The 23,021-nt window shown below is 51.7% G+C and overlaps 1 protein-coding gene across 1 annotated transcript in view; it reads left to right on the plus strand.

The window, feature by feature from the left end:
* Window positions 1–23,021, plus strand: part of Celsr1 (cadherin EGF LAG seven-pass G-type receptor 1) — a 141,005-nt gene that overhangs the window by 80,095 nt on the left and 37,889 nt on the right. The window contains 6 exon segments of the mRNA XM_005066887.4: window positions 2,244–2,359; window positions 3,168–3,256; window positions 18,737–18,894; window positions 20,279–20,442; window positions 20,930–21,055; window positions 21,932–22,098. Of these exon segments, the coding sequence (XP_005066944.2) occupies window positions 2,244–2,359; window positions 3,168–3,256; window positions 18,737–18,894; window positions 20,279–20,442; window positions 20,930–21,055; window positions 21,932–22,098 (820 nt within the window).

Genomic DNA, 23,021 nt, shown 5'->3' on the forward strand with positions numbered 1-23,021 from the left:
GCTGAATCAATGAGCTCTAGGTTCAGCAAGAGCCCTTTCCTCAAAATATTATGTATGGAGGGTGATCAAAGACACCCGATGTCAGCCTCTGGCCTCCACACACATACACACATACTCCTGCACACACGTACAAACATACACAGAGAATACCAAATGAACTTACTGGATTCTATGTAGCATGAGCCCGTGGCTGTTGCCCAGTTAAAAGAAAATCTAGAATGTCCGTTTGATATTTCTACTAAGTTAGTGGAGTAGGGTGAGGTTTCCACTGGGGGTTTTGTGGGTGTCTGCAGTGCTCTCTGCAGCCTAGCTTTCCAGATAGCAGCGTGGTATTCTCCGTCCTCCCCGTGTGGGTCACTCCACAGCCTCTTTCTTCACGGAGCTGGCTGCTGAGGACCAGACCTCTTAGGAGGGACAGAACAGAGGCCTGTCCCCGGGCTCTGCCCCAAGGATGAAACCCTCCAGCAGTGTCCTTCTGACCTCAGACAAATGACTTCTTTTGCCACATCTCCTGTTCAGTGGGCTGCCAAGGCCCCTCACATGGGTGCGTGGCAGGGAGGCCCTCAGATGTAGGGTGGTGCTGGCAGTTTGGGCTTGATATTGTCCCCCCACACACTCTGCACTTGCCTGATGAAATGAACAGTGTCTGCCTGTTGTCGCAGTACATACTGAACCCTGTCCAGCCAAGCTGGGATAATTGTTCTGTCTGCCCCTTTGTGCCAAGACTCTCCTCTCCATCTAGAAGACACAAGACTGAAAAGCAAGGGCCCTGCTGTGCGGTACCCTGTGACCTGTGACATGGTATCTGCCACAGAGGACTCCTAGGCATAACCACCTTCCTCATCAGAGGAGTCTGCGACCCCTGTGTCCCCTGGTGACCATCACAGCGTGCGATGGATGTGAGCTGTGGTTACGTAACTCTGGAGTGTAGCCGATGGCTCCCCCTACCCCCCACCCCCGCCTCTCCCCACCCCAGGAGCTCACAGTCACATGCGCTGTGAAACTTTCGGTGGCCTCTACATGTGACTACCTTAAAACTCAAAGTCACAAGAAAGATGACACAAGGTCCCCCCAGAATGCTCGAGAAAGAGCAGTGAACCTCCAGTCACACAGTTTCCCTGGGGGCACATGTCCTGGAAGCTGCTGAGGCAGAGGCCCCTCTCGCCACGGAGAGCTGCCCAGCCCGGCTGAGTTGCCTTTGTCTCAGGTGGCTTCTGTCATGGCCCGTCTCCTCTTCCTAGTTTCTATTTGCCAAGTGCTGGGGCTCCGAGTGGGGCCCACTCCCTGCTGCCTTTCATCCCCCTTTGTTCTTAGCTCCTTCTCCTCTGGCCTTGGTTTCTATTTCTGTCTTTCCTCATTTTACTCACATTGTTCCCACCCTCCCCTCAGCCCTGGGCCCCATCGTCTCCATTTCTCTGTCTTTAGCAATGAATGGTGCTTGCCAGGAGGGCACCGTGTAAGAGGGGTTAACCCGGACACAGGGAGTCCAGGATCAGATGGTCCCACAGGTACAAGAGGCTTGGGACATGGTACCCGCTCATGCAGAGACATTGGTGCTAAAGGAGCACCTTGTGGGGGTCTCATCTGATCCACAGCAGAAGATAAACTATGTGTGTTCTGCCTCCAGACACGCTTCTAGCTGGTAAATGGGTTGTGTGTCATCCTTTTGAACATGTAGCATCTCTCCCTCCCTCTCCCCTCCACCCTCTCTCCCCTCTCTCTTTCTCTCTCTGTTCACATGCATGTGTGCATTTGGAGGCCCAAACTTGATACTGTGCGCCTACTTCAGTCGCTCTGCACTGTATTACTTGAAGCAGAGTCTCTTGCTAAACCCGGTGCTCCCCCAACTCCAGATAGCCTCACTGATCCTGAGGGTTCTCTGCCTCCTGAGTGCTGGGATTACAGGTGACTACCTTACCTGTCTGGCATTTGTACATGGGTATGGGGAACTCTAAACTCTGATCTTCACACGTGCACCGCCAACCGTGATCCACTCCTTCCTTTTGCCCAGCCCGTATGGAGTCTTTTGACGCTCTGTAGGTCATCACTGATGTGTTCCCCGAGGCTCCGGTTCATGCATCAGACTTGGTAGGCCGTCAGCGTCTCGTGTGCTAAGAGTGCAGGGGCGGATTCTCTCCTGAACCGTGGCCCCCTGTGCTCAGTGCCTTGACTGGCCATGCCACTCCTGTGTGTCTTCATGGCCCTGGGGTCCCTCACTTGTATGATGTGCTGCTCACCCACAGGTTCGCCACCCAGGACAGGAACGCCCTGCTGCTCTACAATGGCCGCTTCAATGAGAAGCATGACTTCATCGCCCTGGAGATTGTGGATGAGCAGCTGCAGCTCACGTTCTCGGCAGGTGGGGCCTTCTGCAGCCATGGAGCATCTTCCAGGCACTTGGTGGATTAAGTTTATCACTGTCCTCCCAGCAGCTCCCAGCTGCTCGTCTTTCCAACCCTACCTAATTCTGTGTCTAGGAATCTGACCTCTAGAAGAAATCAGAGTGCAGGAAGATGACACCGTTGCAGTGTTACTTGTGATGCTAACACCAGACAAAGCCTATTTCCTAATTGGAGTCAGTAAACGAAGCACAGTGATGGGCATGGGGAGATAGATGGCTCAGCAGTTAAGGGCACTTGCTGTTCCTGCAGAGGACCTGGGTTCAGTTCCCAGCACCCAGTGTGGCAGCTCACAACTGTCCATAACTCCAGTTCCAGGGAATCCAGTGCCCTCTTCTGTCTTCTGCATGTACCTGGCACACACATGGCACACACAGATACATGGCAGGAAAACATTCATACACATAAGAAAATCAAACGAATCTAAAAATAGCAATAATAAGATAAAGTCCAATGCGCCTGTATATTAATGTGATGACTTACACCAGCATGTGAGGACCAGGCAGGCACAGATATGAGGAATAGGGAGTGGGGTTGGGAGGGGCCAGCCTTTCCTAACTCAGGGCTCCTCTTTTTATTTGTATTTTTGGGGGTTTTGCCACCTTTCAGGTTGGAGCCCTCGATGTAAGGGGTGGGACGGGAGACGGCTTCCACTGGTGGCTGTGCCAAGGAGAGGGCACACAGCCAGTGTCTCAGAGCAGTCGGGAAGACTGATTGGAGGCACCCTACCTAACCTGTTTCTCTCTGGTTCTCCCTCTCGCCATGCAGGCGAGACCACAACAACGGTGACACCACAGGTTCCTGGAGGTGTGAGTGATGGGCGGTGGCATTCGGTGCTGGTGCAGTACTACAACAAGGTAGGAAGGTACCCGGGGCCTGCTCGCCTCCCCCACCCCCTCCCGGGTCAGCCAGTGGCGGACCAGTGGCTTTCCCACTTAGGACGGTGTCCGTACTCTTTCAGTGAAACGCAGGCACCGTTGGAAGAGAAAGGGAGTATGATGTCAACAGAGGGTTCTGTGAAGGTAGCCAGGCCTTGGGCTGGAGCTGTGGGGGAAGGCAAAGACCTGGATACGCTGAGGCCACAGAGAATTGGCTTGTCTGTGGCTTCATTTGGTTCTAGGCCGGTCAGACCTAGTCCAGATGCAAAGCTGCCCTGAGCTGTGACTGGAAGGTGCCCTCCGGGCTCTGAAGGCAGGTGTCTTGGGCATGTTTTGCAGTTTATTGCTTTCCTGGGCTGTGATTTTGTGTGTGTGTGTGCGTGCATACATACACACCCAAAGCCTAGGTCTCACCATGAGTCCATGTTGGTCATTCCTGCCCCTCACTGAGCCTGGCCACAGCCCTCCCCAGACTTTCTAGACCTGAGTCTAGATTAGACCAGCAGATGAGAGATGAGGGGCATCCCTTCTGTGCAACTTGTATGGGGGCAAAGGTATTTTCTGAATTTCCTGTCCATGGCTCTTCAGGCCTTTGGCACCTGTGATGGCATCTGCCCACTCTTAGAGCCTTAGAGCACAGGGCTGTTCTTGCCTCTCCTTCTTCCTTCCCTGCCAGTCGCTGCTGTCCCTCTTTCTCCACCGTTACCCCTTACATTTGCCCTGGGGCTTCTTTTCATTTCTGAAGCCCCCCACCCATGGACTCCAAGAGTGGTCTTTGTTCCTCATTCTGTGTCCCTAGCTATGGGTGGGAGCTGTCTCTCATGGGATAGGTGTTGGTTCGGTGTAGCCTCTGCAGCCTTAATGGTGATGGAGATAGAGAGAAGAGTTGCCAGGGCCCGGGGCCAAAGTCTCCCTGGGGACCTTGAGGGATGCTGCACCTAGTCAGCAGGACTTGCACTAGGGTTTGGACTTCCCCAGGCCTATCCCCAGTGGGGTTTGTGGTGTCGCACAGGGCACATTTGCCAGAGAGAAGAACGAGTCTCGCTGGCTACACTGTCCAATTTCAGAGACTTTGACCTGACCATGAAGTGCTGACCCTGTACACTTAGGGGCAGTTGTTATCAATATAAAGGATGCTGTTCGCACAGCCTGATTGGCTCCCAGAAGCTCCATGAGAAGCAGTAGAATGTGGATGAGAGACCCTACCCTCTCCTCCCAGTACTTACAGTTGGACTGGGTTTGTTTTCCTTTTTGTAATTTTTCAATCCCTCATTGTTCTCAGCTATTTCTTTAGGGGCGGCACCTCCATGTTTTCCTATGCCCCCCCATGCACACCATGTTCTGCAATGAAAATCAGTGACTCTCGCCCTAGGGAAAGGGTATCCTGCAGCCATCCACCCATGTTGCTGCTAAAAGGGTAGTTGTGACCTCTGGGCACACAGGTGAGGGCTGAGCTCCCATGACTGGGGCACTAGAAGTCTCTGGAGCTTGGGATTGCTTTTCTATGTCCCTGTGGAGAGGGGCATAGTCACCTGCTGTCTGTGCTGTCTGGAAAGCTGGCCAGATGATGACAGATATAGGCACAGAGCTCGCAGGAAGTGGAACACGCTTGGCTCAAAAGCAAAGTGTCTATGGTTTTATGTCCCCCCCAGTGCACCCTTCCTTGGGTCCTGATAGTTCATATACTTTTTTGTTGTTGTTTTGGTTTCCTTCCTTCCTTCCTTCCTTCTTTCTTTCCTTTCTTCCTTCCTTCCTTCCTTCCTCTTCCTCTCCTTCCTTCTCCTCCTCCTCCTTGTTTGTTTCTTGTGTTTTGTGTTTTGAGACAGGGTTTCTCTGTGTAACCTCCCTTGGCTGTCCTGGACCTCACTCTGTAAACTAGGCTGTCCTCAAACTCAAAGAAATCCACCTGTCTCTGTCTCCATAGTGCTGGGATTAAAAGTGTGAGCTTTTGAGTGGAAAGAATGATAGATTACCCCTCAAATGGATGCCCTTGTAGTCCTGCAAAGGGATGATGGCCTTGCTGGCCTCTGCTCCCAGAGAGAACAACGAGGAACATTCGCCCTGTGACCTTGCTGCACTCAGCTTGATCCTGTAGCTTCTTTTGTATGTTCTTCCTGCCTCCTAGACCTCCACACCCTAGGTGGACACTCCCAGTGGCTTGTGCTTCCAGAATGAACCACAGGAAGCCCTGAGATCTCAGGGAAGCATAGCGTGTATTTCCTTTCTTGCTTATGTCAGAGACACACCTCCAGACTGCAAGCTTGCTGCTGAGGCAGGGTGGATGTGGGAGGCTGTGCCAGCCTTGGTTTCCCCATTAGAAGCCCATGTGTGTGTCTGCTGTGGATGATTGGGACCTAGGTCAGCACCCAGTATTAACCTCTCAGCCCCATTGTGAATTCTCCGTGTTAGTATTCAGGGGCATCTGCACTGGCCTGTCCTTAGGGTTCTGACAGGATACGTCCTCAGCTGCAGCCACTGAGAGCACCTCCTGTGCACATTCACTACCTTCCCTTTTAAAAAGGCCCTGCCCACCTCCCATCCTTCTCTCTCTCCCCCTCCCTCCCTCCCTCCCTCCCTCCCTCCCTCCCTCTCTCTCTCTCTCTCTCTCTCTCTCTCTGTCTCTCTCTCTCTCTCTCCCCCCTCTCTCCCTCTCTCTCCTCTGCCTCTCTCTCTTCTCTTCTCTGCTGCCGCTCCTGTCCCAGGAGGCCAGTCTCCCCTCTCCCCTCCCCACCTTTTCCGTTCACTTTCCCCCATAACAGACCCCTCCACTCAAACTCTGTCACATGACATCTTTCTCTCAAGTGCCATTTTTTTTAAATTACAGCACTCTACCCCATGAGCCAGCTCAGAGAAGCACACCTTTATAGAAGGCTACCACAAATGGCCCAGACGAAAGAGGGCCCCCACGCCTGAGGGTCAGCAGGTAGAGGTGGATTACTGGAATCTGTGCTTCCCTTTCCAGGGCTGGACCCTTTCAACAGCCCCATCCACCTCCCAGTGAGCAAACAGAGCCCAGGAGCACAGGATTAGGCTTTTGCTGGGCTGTTTCCTTCTCTTGCCTGGGTATTTCAGGGAGGAAACCAACCAGTCTCCCGTATATCTTTAAGCCTCCGTGTGTGTGGGATGAGTGGGCCACACAACAGGGAATATTAGCAGAGATTACAGTGTCTGTCTCTGGATGCTTCTATGTGGTTCTGCCTCTGGGATGCAGGGACAGACATGCTTTGGATCTGTGGGGACCTAGTAAGACCTGTCAGGCTGGGAATAATTTACAGACTGATTGGGGGCAGCAGCCTGAGGTCACAGAACTCTAGTCTGTAAGGAACAAAGGAGACTCCAAAAGTGAACTGTCAAGGCAAGTCACTCTCTTTGTTGGTTTCTGTATCATCTTTGTAGTCATTGTCATCTGTGGCCTCTCTATTCCTAGCCTCTGGCAGTAAAATGGGGAGTGACTTCAGGATCCTGAGGATGGCTGTGAGAAGGTGGCCTGAGGAGAGGTGTAAGATGATGAGGGAGGGTGTGCCACACTGGGAGAGACTCAAGCAGTACCCTGATGACCTTAAGTTCAGTGGGTCCAGCAGTGGAGGGGAGGTCCCTCAGCAGACCTTTCTCTAACTGACTGTGCTGGTCCTGAGCACACTCTGCCTGCTCTGCTCATACTGCCTAGGTTTGGCTATGTTTTGGTTATTAAGAAAAATGTGCTTGGAGACCTGAGGATCTATCTGACCCTGCAATGAGGGTGTGGAATTGACTGCTGGCTGTGACTATTCCAACTGCCCTGCTCTCCCTGAGTGCCAGCTTCCTTCAGGCACATCTTTGCTTTGCTGGACATGTCAGGTCAACCTGACAAAGTATCTCTGCACAGAGACCACAGCGCTGGGAACCTTGTAGGACCTGTCCCAGGTCTGCTGATCCGTGGGTGGACTCCAGAGCTGCCAGGCTGGCTTCTTGTCAGGGTCTCCAGAGGAAACAGGTGGAACACATGAAACAGGCTGATTGAGGGAGGGACAAAGGGCAGTGGAGCTATGTGACCTCCATCCTGGGGGAGCAAGCACCGTGGCGAGAAGCCCGAGGAAGACAGTGTCCGTGGCCCCAGAGAACCCTCTGCAGATCTTCATGGTGAGGACCAGGCAAAGGCAGTTTGCTCTTTCTTTCTGGTTAGTGACATTTTCAGTGAGAAGGTACGTAGCATGAATAATAAAACCCAGAGGCAAATATTGAGATTTAAGCTGAAGATCAGAAAAGCAAAACAGCCAGACACTAGCTCTACCAAGGCCCAAGTGGAGATCCTGTCTTCCCTGTGACTGGAAACTGAATCTTGCACCAGACACTTTGCTTCTTCCTTATATAGTATATACAGATTTTCTTATATTTGTTGTAGTCTTCTTTTTTTGTATTAGACAAAAAAGGGCCATTGTGGTGATATATTGTTTATGATTTAATTAAAGCTTGCCTGGGGGTCAGAATGCAAAGCCAGCCACACTAGTTAGCCATAGACAACAGACACAGACCTTTAATCCCAGGATTCAGGAGACAGAGGCAGCTGGATCTCTGTGAGTTCAAGGCCACCCAGGGCTACATGATAGTGAATCAATCTAAAAGAGAAGCAGAACTCATGCCTTTAATCCCAGCACTAGAGAGGAATATAGGACAGCTCAGTGTCTCATCTGGATTCACTCTGCAATTGAGGTCAGCATCTTCCCAGCCTTGGTTGGAGGTAAGAGCTCTCTGGTGGCCTGGCTTCTCTGATCTTCAGTGGCTTTGTTAGATCATAAACAATATATCACCACAAAGGTCTGTTGTTGGTTAAGTTCACCTTCAGGGGAACAGAGGAGATGCTGGAGTGCATGGTGGTGGTTCTAACGAGATCTTTTCGGAGGCAGCCATTGCTTGGCACCTTGAACTTCACCCAGCCCTTCCCCAGAAGCACCAGGGAGGTTTGGCTGGGTGGGGATTTGTGGTCCTGGCCCCACTGTAGACTTTTTTCCCTGAGGCTTTTTTGTAAGAGCAGTTAAATATTTCTATTTCCAACATATGATGCCCAGCTTCAGTAGAGAGTGCTTGAAATCATTTCTTTGCACTTGAAACTCAGGTTTCAATGCTGGCTTTCCTTTAAGTCACCTCTCAGCTCCCAGGGGTGTTTGTGGGATTGAGAGAGGCAGGCTACCCATATCCCAGCTCACAGTGGCACCTGGCTGCTTCTAAAAGAGGGTGTTGTATGGAGGAGAGGGAACTTGTGTACTGCCACTAGACACTTGGTCCTCTTGAGCACCTCTTTTGCATCGTGAAGGAGTCTGACAATACCTTGTTTTGTCAGGGAGCCCCAGTGGGGGCACAGGCACATCACAAGTACCACCCTCTTGCATTTTCAGGGATTAACCCAACATGCAGACAAGTGTACAGAAACGCTGAGATCAGGTGGGCTGTGCTTGCTCTGATGGAGGGCACCAGCTGTGACCTAGACCCATGTGCGTGTGTATGTGTGTGTGTGTGTGTGTGCGTGTGTATGTGTGCATGCGTGTGTGTGTGTGTGTGTGTGTGTGTGTGTGTGTGTGTGTGTTTGAGACAGGGTCTCTCTATTAACATAGCTCTAGCTGTCCTGACATTTGCTGTATAGACCAGGCTGACCTCGAACACAGCTGCCTCTGCCTCCCAAGTGCTGGGAATTAAAGACATGCACCACCACCCAGCCCAGCACGTGTGTCTCACCCTTCTGAATCAAGGCAGGGTTATGGCATGCAGCTGCACAAGGAAGCAGGGTTAGTCAATCGAGATAGAAGTTATCTATAAGGAAACAGTGTCAGGCTGCAGTCGTCCCTGAGGAGAAAGCCATGGCCGAGGGGCTGTTCTGTGTGCTGTGTCCCCCGCCCACCACTAATCATGAGATGCCACAGAATCCATGCCCTGGATGAAGACTCACATGTCTCTAGTGACTGGTAAATGTCCTCAAAGAATTGTCTTTCTGAGCACTCGGCTTGGGATATAGGGGCTATCTGGAAGGGACCTGCAGTGGTTAACGTGAGGACAGGAACTGTTGAAGCCAGGACAGAGACAGGTAGGTGGTAGCAGCAGGCCTCAAGGACACTCAGCCTTCAGCGTCTTGCACAGAGACATCACTATGGTGACAGTCTTTGTCACACTGGCCTCCTGCAGCTGACAAGGCTTGTGAGGTTCTTCTGGCAGGTTGGTTGTTGGGTGCTTGGGCCCTTCTTGTTCAGGGGACGACCGGAATAGTACGTCTCCTCATCTTCCTCCTCCTCTTCCTCTTCTCCTTCCTCCTCTCCCTCCTCTGTCTCTTCCTCCTGCTCCTCATCATCCAAGGCAGTATTTTTTTTTCATTTTTTTCCATCAATTCCATAGTAACCCAGTAAGTTAAGCCCACCAATCCAAGTCCTCAGTGGCAAGTTGTGGCATCTAGTGAGGTTTTCTTGCATCTTCCCTTTGAAACATGGACTAAGTCGACATCTCTTTCCCAGCTTGTCCACGTGCGTGGGGTCTGCTTACGAGCGCCCCCTAACTAGGGAGCAAGTGTATGACCAGGCAAGCTGTTAGCCGTGAGAGGAGTGCTGCTGTGCCGATGTGACAAGAGTGGTTCTGTGGTCTCAGGAAAAAAGAAAACCGTGCACAGGACCTGCGAAACACTGGGACTGGAGAGACGGCTCCCGGTGAAGAGCGCCGGCTGCCGGGGGCTTGGGTCCCAGCGCGCACATGGCAGCCCACAAGCGTCTCTAATCCCAGTTCCAGGGGATTCGCCATCCTCTTGTTCTCCCAGATGCTGCATGTTGAGTGGTGCACACACACACACGTGCAGGCAAAACACCCATGCACATAACATAAAAAAAAAACTAACGCTGTTGCAAAACAGTGCTTCAGATGATAAACAATAAATCAAATCGACATGGTTAATGTCAGTTAGGGCTGCATGTTTTCTTTGTCTGCATTTATCTGCTAACAAGGGGTTCGGGAAAGGGTTGCCATGTATGTTCAGGCTGACTGTTGCCGGTACAAAACTAAAGCCACTATAGTGAGAAAAGGGCTTTCTGTCAGAAATGCACCACCCTTCTCACAACTGACCCCCCCTCTCTTTCTCTCTCTGTGACTGGGGGTGGGGTGACCTTGGACTGACCTCTGGATATGGATCTTCTTAGGAATCGCCTGGTCCTGACTGGGTTCACTCTGGCTTGTTCACATGGTTCAAAACCTCTTGTCTGTGTTGCATGTGAAACCCCAAGGTCCAGAAGAGGAGTGTTGTGACCACCACCTCTATTACCCTTGAGACAGGGGAGGGTTTCTAATATTCCAGAAAACCCAAGGGCCCTTGCTTAGACACTTGGGCAAGTCTCTCCTGAGGCCATCCTCCTCCTCTCCCCCCTCCTCCCCTCCTCCTCCTCTTCCCCCTCCTCCCCCTCCTCCCCCTTTTCCCCCTCCTCCCCTTTCTCCCCCTCCTCCCCCTCCTCCCCCTCTTCCCCCTCCTCCTCCTCCTTGAGACAGGGTCTCCCAACTATCCTGGAACTCATTATGTAGATCAGGTTGTTCTCAGCTCACAGCCTGCCTCTGCTTCCCAAGTGTAAAGGTGTGCACCACCACACCCAGCAAGGGACCTCTAGTCTCTTAGAGGTATGAAATCTCAAGGCAGCGTTGAGGACATTTGTTGCCAGTGACACCATAGTGGCTCTTTCTGCAAACAGGAAGCATGGTAGATATGTTTGTGATCAAGGATGTGAACTTAGGTGGATCTATGATCCATTGAAGTCCTTCTGTGTGTCAATTGTACACACCTGACTTATGGGAAGAGCGTCAGTCATCTGGGACAGTGGCAAATGAACCATATTTGCTCTTTTTCTTTCACATTTTTTAATTAATTCTGCAGATCTGAAGACTATGCAGGCTAAAGAAGCCACATTTTTATGAAGTTAATTGAGCTTTGCAAAATACCTAAAACCGTTGTGACCAAGGGCATAGCAAAGTGAACTCACTTTCCTTACTCTCCCACTGCACAAGGTCCTCTTGCCAATAAAGGGGGGAGAGTGGGGCTTCATATGAGCCTATGGGAGTGCACCTCAGGGGTTCGGTTACCATGAAAGCTCTCATTGTCCGCCAGCCTGAGCCTGGAGTGTGAATCAGTTGTTTCTTTCCGGCTGTGTTTCCTGCCAGTGCAGTGAGCTCCTGTCTGGCCCACACGGGTATTCCATAAATATCGAGTAGCAACACTTCCATACAGGCACATTCTGCCAGCTCTTGGTGGGTCACCGGGTGACGGCTGAGACCCCAGTTATCTGTCCTCCATCTCTGCCTTTGGAATGTTAAATGCTTCCCTTGAAGCCGAGCTTAGTAGGTAACAGAAGCCAGCCCCAGGGGTCTGGAGTGGCCAATGAACCCTGTGGGAGAGGCGGCTGGGGTGGCCCCCTGTATATCTGCATTGGTGGTAGTGGGACATGCAGCAGGTACAGGGACACACCCTGTCCTCTGACAGGTGGCAGAGCTGGGAGATAAGGTGCCTGACTTCCTCTCCTAAACACCGGCTGGTCATATGGTAGAGAGTTGCCTGCATGGAAACTCCACAGTTCCCAGTCTGGCCCTGGGGCCTTTGTGTTCCATTGCTCTGTTATGGAAAGTCCTCTAGGAGCTAGGCAGCTTGTCATTGGGTGTGTCCTGCCCTGTCCAGTGGCATGGCTGTTTTTTCCGGCACCCTCCATCTGTCTCCTCCTCTCCCCCTCTACTCCTGTGCTCACTCCGTGCAACCTGAGGTGCAATTTGCTGCTGCAAACCTGCTCCCCTTTGCTCCGCCCTAGCACTGAGACCGTGTACACTGACACCTTGCCTGGGACTAAGGTGTGAATCCGCAGTGGTCCTCATGGCTCTGCGAGGAGACGGGGAGACTGGGGCACAGAACTACAGAGGGAGGGGGCTGAGCCATCTCCCGTGCCTTTCATATATCGATGTATCAGTGTCTGTCAACTGTCATCTTCAGTCTACCACATGCCCTCCTGCTGTGACTGCCCCTTTCCTCCACGGTCCCTCTGTCCTTCCTAGCAAGCTCATGCTTCCTCCCTTCACCATGAAGGTTTGAGCTCGTTGTCATCAGGATCTGTCAGGGAGGAAGATGGAGGTACCCTGAGGGGAGGTCAAAGATGAGGAGCTGGGATGCAGGGTCTCTCTGTTGTGTCTCAGATTGGGGGTGGGTGGAGGTCAGAAAGAGGCCTGTCAGGCCCTAGCGAGGCTTTTTAAGAATGGCTTGTAAGAATGTGTAAGATTCTGTTTGTGGTACACAGAGTGTGAGGTCTGCTGGTAAGTGTGTGGATGTGAGCGTGCATGTATCCATCCGTGAGTATGAGTGCGTGACCGTGAGTGTGCCTGAGCAGATGAGCCTGGTTGAGGGTGAGTTCAGAATGCTGTGTGTTGTGTGGCATGGTGTGGTGTGGTATGGTGTAGTGTGGTGTGGTGTGAGTGTACACACCACACATCATGTAAGCACTGGCCTGTGCTCTCTCTCATCTCCAGAGCACTTCCTGGTCACCCAGGCTACGTCATGGCCTTGTCTAAGATATCTGTGATATGCACTGGTAAAGGGGAGCCCAGAGGACCCTTCCCGGGGGCACACTTGCCCCGCCTCCCTGGCCTCTATGACTAGGACAGCTAGACTTAGGTCTTTGTCTTTAATGTGAAACATAAGAGAAACAAACACAGCTGTGTTCCTGAGAGGTCAGACACAGCAGGGTGGACTCAGGGCTGCTACTGGAAAAATGGCGGACACAATACCTCAGCTCCTCATACATTCCCAGGCTCCAGCCATCTGTGAATTCTTTGACGTGGATGTTGGTTGGTCATTTCTGGCACTGAGTATGAATCCATTCACCTCCTGAGCCTTACCCAACTGCATCTGGTTTCATAGGCACCCCAGTCTGCCCGCCCCCACGTTGAAACCAAACCCCCGTCAGCCTCCCAACGAGGAATTGTCTGTCGCAGGGTAAAAGACTGCAGAAATGTGAGCACTTGGGAGGACCGAAGGCTTTTGTGTGCACACAATAGCTCCCTGCAGATACTTTAGGCATCTAAGTAGAAGCCATCAGGGAGGGGCCATACACTGGGAAGAAAATACTCTGGGGGGAAATGACAAGGGGCAGGCCCAGTGACACTTTGGCATCAGGGATCCGGATCTGCATGGATTGGTAGAGCTGGCTTTTAGGGGCCTCACTTTGAAGTGCCCTGTAGCCCTTGGGTTTCTTGAGGGGAGCAGGAGTTACTATGGTGGCTCCACCCACTGGCCATTCCCACCTGCACTGGGTGTGAGGGTGGGATGGAGGGGGGTTTCCTGCTCAGAGCAGCATGTGTGGCCGAGGTGGGGCACCGAAGCTGTAGACTCCAAAGGTGTAGACGTGTGTAGATTCTGATGGTGGTAGAGACTCGGCTGCAGGCATCGCATCGTGTAGTGCTCTGCAGTGTGGGTGTCACCTCTGGTCTGTGTGTGTTGCATCACTGTTGCCAAGTGTTCTGGCCTGGCCTCTGCTAAGCTTTCCATCCTGAAGATGATGCCCTAGGTTCAGGGGGTACCTCAGACATGGGGGTCTTCCTGAACTGGCTGTCTGTTCCCCAAGACTCAGTTAGCTCTGGGAAGGCTAATTATCACGTGCCTGGCATCCCACACAAGAACAGAGGAAACTCTGAACTTGCTACTTCCCCCCTTTAATTGCACACTCCTTTTCTTTTGTGGCAATTTTTTAAAGTTCACTTTTAAAATGTTAGAAAGTGCCTCATTTTGTCCTCACCTCAGCTGAGGCCCAGGGATCCCAGTCTCAGAGCAGGCAACTCATGGTGCCATCAATCACTGTCCCCAGTGGATTTCCACTCATTCTATGTGACTGTCCTGGAACTCGCTCTGTAGACCAGGCTGGCCTTGAACTCACAGAGATCCACCTGCCTCTGCCTCCCATTTTAAGACAGGGTCTCATGTATCCCAGACTAGCCTCAAATTTGCTAGGTAGCTAAAGATGACCTTGACTTCCCAAAGCCTAGGATTACAGATGTGCATCACCATGCCTGGATTATGGGGTGCTAGGGATTGTACCCAGGCTTTATGCATACTGGATAAGTACTATATCAGCTGAGCTGTATTCCCAGCCTCCTGGTACATTTTTATTTGTGTATGTATATGGATGGGGTGTGTGTATGGTTAGAGGAAAACAGTGAAAAACTCATTCGCTCTTTCTTCCATGTGGGCTCAGGGATCAAACTCATGTCCTCGATTGATGGCAGATACCCTTACCCACTGAGTATAGCCAAATCCCCCTTTTATAAAGAATATTTCTTTTTGCTGTGGTGAGACTAGGGAAGGAACCCAGGTGCTCTTACATGCTAGGCGAGGCTATGCCATGGAGACCAACCCCCAGAGCAGCCAGCCAACGTCTGCATCAATGCACCCGCTGCTGTCCCCATCTGCCTTCCCCTTCCTGATTCAGGTCACTGGTGTAACTCCTAAACCCTTACCAACAGCTGCCATCTTCCTTGCTGTGTCTTACCGCCCACCACGGCAGCATGGGGTCTAGTGATGGAAGCAGGTGGGCTTTCCCCGAGGTGGTCATGAGAGAGCATGGTGGACAGCTGGTGAGCACTGGGTGAAATCTACGTGGACCAAAGAAACAACTTTCAGAACACACACAGGGCAGTACAGCAGCATGCTGTCTAACCTAGGAAGTTCTCCTAATCTGACAATGATACTCTGTTGCTCTCAGCACTCAACCCCAGGCTCCAAAGCCACCAGCCAGCATCTTTGTGGTGTGTGTGCTGGATATCTGGGCTGCATGACATCATATAGTATAAATTCCCAGTTCCTCGTATCATGTCATGGGCCAGCGTTTACCCCTGTCCCTCTGTTGAGGGGCATTTGGGTTGCTCCTGCTGTCATTGGGGAATTGTGAGTACTATTGCGAACGTGTGTGAACCTGCTTTTTTATTTTTTTTTAATCTTGAGTCTCTGTATTCCCTTGGGCATGTCCCTGGGAAATGGCATGGTGACTCCTGTAAAGATCAGTATTTGGCTCTGATAAAATCCCTGCATGTGTCCTGGTCACTTCTTGTATTATTTCTCTTCCCCCGCCCCCCTTTATGTGAGACAGGGTCTCTACATAGTCCTGGCTGTCCTGGAACTCATTATGTAGACCAGGCCATCCTCGAACTCACAGAGATCTGCTTCCTAAGTGCTGGGGCTAAGGTGTGCGCCGCCACGCCTGGTCTTTCTCAGTTTTTTAAACCTTGTCCTTGAGCTCCCCTCCTGCAGTGAGCAGGGAGCCCATTGTTGGACAGCTAGGAACCAAAACTGCTCACTGAGGCTGCTGGCTGCTGTAGCCCCTACCCCTGCCTCCCGTCACTCCTCCTGGTCCTGTTTGATCCAGAAGTGATTGGCCCTCTGTCTGCAAACTCCTTCACTTTCATCCTGCAAGGCCAGGTAACCTATGGGGGGTGATGAGGAGCAGCAGTCACCTGAGGATCTTGCTACTAGCTCTGACCCCTCAGAAGGGAGCCAGGTATCAGCCTGTCAGCAGCTTTGTTCCTCATCAGCAGGGGCATGTAAACCTGGGCGTTTCCTCCCTGGTTTTCCACCCCAGTGCTCCCTTCCTCCCTGTCTGTGCTTGAATCGCATGGTGCTGAGCTGTTGGTTACAAACCGTAGTGTACAGCAATCACAATTTTGTAAATAGCAACTTAGTTTCATTAAAGCCTCCGAGTGTAAAGGCTGTTTACATCTACCCTCTGAAAGCCTCACACCCATTCCCAAAAATGTAAATTACACGCTATGGAGATGATGTGGGGTTCAGACAGCTTGGGGATGGTCCTTCTCCCTCAGCATGGTACCTAATACTTAAGTGCCCCTAATGGGCACCTCACCAATCTCCCAAAGCAGACTGCTGCTCCCAAGTGAGAAAACAGATGATTTTCCATAACTGTCTAACTACTACTTAACACAGAGGTGGACTCTCTAAGAAAATAGATAACCAGAGATTGACCGAAGGTAATTGACTCCCCTCAGAGTTCCCAAAGAAAGGTTCGTTGAGACTCATGTGTAGTTGACATTACAGCTCTTCTAACATCAACAGGATAGTGTGTGTGTGTGTGTGTGTGTGTATGTGTGTGTGCGCGCGCACGTGCGTCCATGCACTTGTATTTTGAGGGCTCATATATGTATTCTGGTACAGTTGCATTTTGTGAAGGTCAGAGGTCATCAATGGATATCTTCTTCTCTTGCTCCCCACCTTATGTTTTGTTTGTTTGTTTACACGTGGAGCCTACAGATCAGCTAGGGTGAATTATAGGCATGCATGGCCACACTGAGCTTTTATGTAGGTCCTGAGTTCTGAACCCAGGTCCTCATGCTTGCATGGCAAACACAATACCCGGGTGGGGGGGGGGATTTTAATCTTAAATCCTTCCTTATGTTGTAATTTAGAAAAGTGGTGTTTGAGAGAAAGACACCATGTGACAGAGCTTGGGAGGAGGGGTTTTTATTGGGGGAAGGTGAATGGGAAAAGGGGGGGAGGGGAGGGGAGAGACCGGCCTCTGGGGACAGAAGTGGCAGAAGAGGTGATATAGGGAGGGAGGGAGGGAGACAGACAGTTGGGCAGGGCCCTTTTGAAAGGGAACATAGTGAATGTGCACAGGTGGTGCTCTTAGTGGCTACAGCTGAGGGCATATCCTGTCAGAACCCCAAGAGCAGGCCAGTACAGATGCCTGGATACTAACACCTTATACCCAGAGAAACTACTACCAAGAGCTTGTTCGGGGCAGATGGTTGGAGGAGGTGGAGTGGAGGGCTCACGTCAGATGACTGTGGCAAGTCACCTGCAGTAGGACTTCAGGGTATGTGGCCTAAGCAGATGGACCCTGGGCTACACGACTCAGACACTTGGTTGAGCTCCTGTTGCCAGCAGTTCCGTGTCCTACCATCCAGCCTTGTGGACCTGTTAAACACATGCCTGCTTACTGTGAGAATAATGAGGTTTCCTTTTGAATGTGCAATCATTCTCTGTAAAAGACATTAAAGATGACTTAATTACAGTCTCAGTTTTTACAGCTATTTCCAGTAGTATAAAGTAGCATAAGGTTGTCATGTTAATATAACCAGCCACAGCACTTTTACAGCAAGAGGCAGCCCTGGGCCCATGCATTTTTTATTTTTCTTTTGAAATATGGTCTTGCTAAGTTTCCCAGGCTGGCCCTGAACTCCCAAACTTGTCTCACCCTCTTGAGTTTTGAGATTGTAGGTGTGCCAACAAACCTGTCTGGGCCTATTATTTTGGGGGATTGAGGAGTTCTGTTGCCAGGCTTCCTGTGGGGGAAGGAGTCTTGTGTGTGTGTGCTAACTGTGTGTGCCCTAGGGTTATTCTCACAGCACCTTGGGACACAGGCTTTGGTACCCAGTGTTTAGATCAGAAAGGAAGTCCAGTTGCCCCTCAGCCTGCCAGCCCTCTGGTTGTTTCCCTGTTTCTAAAACTCTGAGGCCTTCATACCTTTTGTCTAGAATGGACAATGCATTTGGCTCCTCTTATACTGCTGGAGGGAGTTCAGAGGTTATATGTGTGGACACTTGGTGTCCAGAGAGGGCCCATCAAGAGCCCGAGACCATGAGGGCTGCCAGGAAAGGAAGCCATCCCTGGGTGGCAGCTGCAGCTGCCCCAACAGGGAGAGGCTTTACTGCAATCCCTGGGCAGGAGCCATGACTTGCAGGTGGGAACCCCGGCTGGTACATGAGGTCAGTAGAGGAGCCAAGGCCAAAAGGTCCAAGATCTGGCCTAGAAGCTTAGAAGAGGCAACTTCAGGCCAGTGAAGGGATAAAGACAATTGGAGGGTAAGCCCAGCACAGAATGGCTGGGAAACAGGTTTCCATATTTGGACCAGGAAGCTTCAACCTGAACACAGGGTCATGGTGGCCAGGAGCTAGTTGAGGAACAAAAAGAGTGTCCTATATAATAACACGACTGTGTCTGGAGGCCACTGTGAGGAAGGGCTAGCAGCTGTGTGGCTTCCACAGGTCTTTCTCCTGGAGAACTGGACTCCAGTGGCTGTGGTGTGAAGGTTTAGTTCAGTGGTTGAGTGGTTGTCTGTATCCCTGGGCTTTCATCCCTAGGATTGCCAAGAAAATTATAAGCCAGCTTCTTAGGGAGGGTCCTGCATGCCCCTTCCTGGGTGCCGGCTACAGCTGTGGACCCCAGCCATCTGGTCTCAGGCCCCCATATTCCACCTTGGATTTGTCTTAACTCATGTTATAACCTTATTTTCAACCAGTTCTCATTCTGAGGTTCCAAGAAGGACCTCTGTGTTCTGAGAAGATTCCCTGTGCCCCGTGTAGCAGGCCGGAGGCCAGGGCACCTCACCCTTCACGCACATTCCACCCCTGCAGGTCGTGTGCAGAGCGGGGGAGCACCCGCCCAGGCCATGCTGACAAATTTTATTCTTTCTGCCCCCACAGCCCAACATCGGCCACCTGGGCCTGCCCCATGGGCCGTCTGGAGAGAAGGTGGCTGTGGTAACTGTGGATGACTGTGATGCAGCTGTGGCCGTGCACTTTGGAAGTTACGTTGGGAACTACAGCTGTGCTGCCCAGGGCACTCAGAGCGGCTCCAAGAAGTGAGACCCCTGGAGGGGAAACGCGGGGCCTCCACAAGCACTCAGGCCCTCCTCTAAACACAAGTCACCCTTGTCAGGCCAATCTGAGTACCCTGGTATCCCCTGTCTATACTTGTGTCAGACTGTCTCCCCTGTAGATAGCATTTTCTCTCGCAGACCGTGGAAGCTTCAAGAATAAGTCCCTAGATGCACCTGTCAAGCCAGGTTGGCAGGGCATACCAAGAATCCTAGCACTTGGGAGGCTGAGCCACTTGAATAGCCTGGTCTACCTATGAACTCAAGGCCAGCCTGGGCTAAGCAGTGAGCACCGTTCAGAAGGGAAGTCGGTCTGAACCCCTTGCCATCCTTGCCTTGTCTCCTTGGGTTGCTGGTCCCTGAACTCAGGAATTACCTGAGGTGGAAGCGGTTGGGTGGTTTGGGGTCTCTCGGGGATTCTTTTACCTCAGGACAAGGAAATTCTAACACCATACGCAGAGCCAGCCTTGCTTTGTTTTCTTTTAATGACACCAGGCTTCAAAAGGTGGGAACCCATTCCTTCTGGGTCCAGCTGATCGTTTGTGGTTGGAATACAGAACATTGGGTTTTAGGGCTGGAGAGATGGCTCAGCGGTTAAGAGCATTAGCTGCTCTTCCAGAGTTCCTGAGTTAGATTCCCAGCACCTACATGGTGGCTCACAACTATCTATAATGTAGTTCCAAAGGATCTTGCACCCTCTTCTGGTATGCAAATGTACAAGCAAGCAAAGCCTCCATAGACACAAATAAATTTAAAAAAAGAATATTTAGGGTTTGATTTTTGCTTTGAGACAGTGTCTCCCTATAACCCAAGCTGCCCTCCAACTTCCAGTTGTCTAGCCTTGGTATCCTTAGGGACAGGAATACAGGCTTCTACCAATACCCTTGGCCCTGAGTCTTTTTCCCCTTTGAAGATAACGTCCAGGTGAACATGATGAGAGTCACACCTTTCCTGTCCTCATGTAACTTTCTTTACTGTCTTGGTGAACTGTGCCTTGGGTTAGAGCCCTGCCTGGGACCTCAGCTGCCCCCTGCTGGAGCCAGAGTTCTGCTCTAACGACACTTTCTCCCTGGAGAGCCCAGGAACTATGGGATGCTTCCCTCTACTGCAGGGTAGAACTCAGTAGGTGGTCCTTAGTTACCCCCAAACGCCCACTCATCAGGGAGTGATGCAAGTGGAAGGAAGCCGAGGCCCAGAGAAACTGTGAGAAGCCGTTAGTGACCCTGACACAGGGTCACTTCTGTCCTGACCCCCAGTCAGCTGCCTTGGATTTGCGCCTGCTCTGTGATGGAAACCTAAGCATTAGAGTTGCAGCGATGTTACGGCAATGCCAGGCCCAATGTCACAGAAGACGGCTTTGCCTTCCCAGGTCACTGGATCTGACTGGACCTCTGCTCCTGGGTGGTGTCCCCAACCTGCCAGAAGACTTCCCTGTGCATAGCCGGCAGTTTGTGGGATGCATGCGAAACCTGTCTGTCGATGGCAGGGTTGTGGACATGGCTGCATTCATTGCCAACAATGGCACCAGGGCAGGTATGCACAGCCCCTGGATATGTAGGACTAGCATGGTGCCCACTGGACATCTGCCACCATACCAGGGACAGAAGGGCTACTTCTACCTCCCAGAGAGTTCTTGAAACACACCTACCTGTGAGTGAGGACTTCTTGGGAATGGGTGTAGAGCTTGGCTTGGTGGGCATGACCAGAACCTGCAGTTTGCTGTGTTCCTGATGTGGGGCTGCTGTTCACTCACCGGGATACACAGACCTAAGATCTTGAACTTGTCACCAGGTGGCCATATCAGACACTGGGATGGCATGGAAACTCTGAGTCTCAGATATGGCTGGAGCAGAGAATCCCACATATCCCAGGGTTCTCACTATGGCCAGCAGATTGCAGGCTGGCCGTCCCTAGCTTATTGCGCTCGTGCACGGGACGGTGTGGGGAACGGCGCAGCTCCTTAAGAGAAGCCGCCTTGTGGTCTTCAGCTCAGGGCCAGACTATACGCTCTGCCTTGCAGGCTGTGCTTCTCAGAGGAACTTCTGTGGTGGGACCTCATGCCAGAACGGGGGCACCTGTGTGAACAAGTGGAACACGTACCTGTGCGAGTGTCCGCTCCGCTTCGGTGGGAAGAACTGTGAACAAGGTAAGAATCTGTCCCTTCCCCCCAGACCGCAGTGCTGTATCTGGGAAGGGGACACAGGCAATGCACGGTCTGAGGGAGGCTGGGTTAGAGGTCCGGGGCCTGGGGACAGCTCTATAGGATGTAAAGGCAGGTGAGCATGAGGGTCGGAAGAGCAAGGTGGCTGTAGGGACACACCTGGGCCTCATGGAGTTCTCAGATGCCTCTCCCGACAGCTGCTGCTGATTGGGCCTGGTTTCAATCGTGAAGACAACCTCCCTCCTATCTCCCAGAGAGTCTGCAGGGATCAAGGGGTCTTTCCTGTTGCTGTCATAAAATACCCTGACAAGAGCAACTTAAGGGGTGAAGGGTTTATTTGGACCAAAGTTCCCTACTATAGTAAGCCCGTCATGATGGGGATGTCACAGCAGCAGAGCTTGGGAGAGAACTGGTGACATCATACAGTCACCATAGTCAAGAGCAAAGAGCAATGCATGCATGCATGCTAGTGCCCAGCTCGATTTCTTCATCATGCAAGCCACGATCCCCTGCCCAGGGATTGGTGTTGCCCACCCAACCAAAACCTGAGCCTGCTTCATGTCCCAAGAACCACAGGACCACCCCTTGACTGCCATGCATCCATCTGGGGTACTCCTTGCCTCACTTTGGATGTGTCTGGCAACCCTCAGGGCTTCTTTGCCCAGTGAGCAGAATAGATGCCATGGTGGGCATCTGCAGAGTCCATTGCTGGGTTCTTAGGGGACAGCACTAAGCACAGATACAAGTCTGAGCCTGGCATTTGGGTTAAAGTGGAAGTCCCCTTCCTCACCTGCTGGTAGCTGAGAAGGTGCTCTCTGCCTGATTTCGGGAGGTGCCTGAGGTCCTGGTCTGTATCTGCAGTTATGCCATACCCGCAACGCTTCAGTGGTGAGAGCATTGTGTCATGGAGTGACCTAGACATCACCATCTCTGTGCCTTGGTACCTGGGACTCATGTTCCGGACCCGGAAGGAGGATGGCGTGCTGATGGAGGCCACAGCTGGCACATCTTCCAGGCTCCATCTGCAGGTGAGTGTGTCCGTGAGCCACACAGGTGCCCACCCACAGAGCAGACAGGTGCCTCAGAAAGAAAACCAGGCAGAGGGGCTTCCCAGGATGCCTGTAAAGGGCACCAGCCACTCACTTAACTCCTCCTATGCTTGTCCTATGGTGGACAGAGAGAACACAGAAGGGTAACTCAGGCAGCAGTGCCACCATGCCATTCAGGACAGCGAATGTGCAGAGATCGTGTACAGCTAATGGCTCCTTTGGGGTTACTTTCCGGTGCCCCCTTGCCTTAACTGCAGCCACGGAGTGGAATGTGTAACCGTGGAGCTGCCGGCTCTGTGTAACTTGCCCTAGATAGTAGCTCTGGTCTACCCTCCCTGGAATTTGGCCTTTTTCTCTGGCTAGATTCACAGTTTTTTCAGAGCTGAGGGCACAGGACTGCATCAGATGCAGTGAGTGAGCCTTCATCAGTTCGAACTGCAGCCCGTTACTCTGTATTAAACCTGCATGTTACCAAATGCCAGGTCCCTGCCTAGAGGGCTCTCAGGGACCCATCATATCATGCCATATGTATGTTTTCTTCTTTTTTCCTCTTAACTATTAAGATTGTTTGAAACCTTAGATCAGAGGACTTGAACACTTTCAGAAGTGATCTTTTTTGTTTGTTTGTTTTGTTTTTTGAGACAGGGTTTCTGTGTGACTTTGGAGGCTGTCCTGGAACTAGCTTTTGTAGACCAGGCTGATCTCAAACTCACAGAGATCCGCCTGCCTCCGCTTCCCGAGTGATGGGATTAAAGGCGTGCACCACCACCGCCCAGCCGGAAGTGATCTCAATGCCCCCCATTCACACATTTGCACATCTCTTGCATCACAGATGGTTTCTGATAGATTGTTGGAGCCAGAGGTACCAGGGAGTGATGAGTCACTGCCTTTGTGGGGGTCAC

Source organism: Mesocricetus auratus, unplaced genomic scaffold (assembly GCF_017639785.1).
Source record: "Mesocricetus auratus isolate SY011 unplaced genomic scaffold, BCM_Maur_2.0 Super-Scaffold_100010, whole genome shotgun sequence".
Lineage (NCBI taxonomy): Eukaryota > Metazoa > Chordata > Mammalia > Rodentia > Cricetidae > Mesocricetus > Mesocricetus auratus.